This window comes from Pygoscelis adeliae, unplaced genomic scaffold, assembly GCF_000699105.1.
Source record: "Pygoscelis adeliae isolate BGI_AS28 unplaced genomic scaffold, ASM69910v1 Scaffold910, whole genome shotgun sequence".
In the NCBI taxonomy this organism is placed as follows: Eukaryota; Metazoa; Chordata; class Aves; order Sphenisciformes; family Spheniscidae; genus Pygoscelis; species Pygoscelis adeliae.
Window position 1 is genome coordinate 3972 of NW_008823939.1, and position 295 is coordinate 4266.

Consider the following 295-nt stretch of genomic DNA (forward strand, 5'->3'; position numbering starts at 1 on the left):
GCTCCCCACCATCCTCCGTAGCTTGGCCTAAGCAGTCTCTGTCCCCCGATGTCTCTAGGACACAAGGACTCGGTCACCTGTGCTGGCTTCAGTCACGACTCCGTGTTTGTGGCCACGGGTGACATGTCTGGGCTTATCAAAGTGTGGCGGGTGGAGGCCAAGGAAGAAGTGTGGTCCTTCGAGGTGGGGGACTTGGAGGTGAGCGGCAGGACCCCTGGTGCCGTGGGGAGCTTGTGGGTTGGCAGCCGGGACTTAGCTGGGTGGTGGGGGGACGGGTCACCCCCGTGACACTGCC

At 63.1% G+C, this 295-nt stretch overlaps 1 protein-coding gene across 1 annotated transcript in view; it reads left to right on the forward strand.

Moving 5' to 3' along the window:
• The window catches only part of AAMP (angio-associated, migratory cell protein), a gene marked incomplete at its 5' end in the record, with an annotated part of 7695 nt that overhangs the window by 3915 nt on the left and 3485 nt on the right, over positions 1-295 (forward strand). Inside the window, one exon of the mRNA XM_009320873.1 lies at positions 59-198. Within this exon, the coding sequence (XP_009319148.1) occupies positions 59-198 (140 nt within the window). The remainder of the gene's footprint in view (positions 1-58; positions 199-295) is intronic.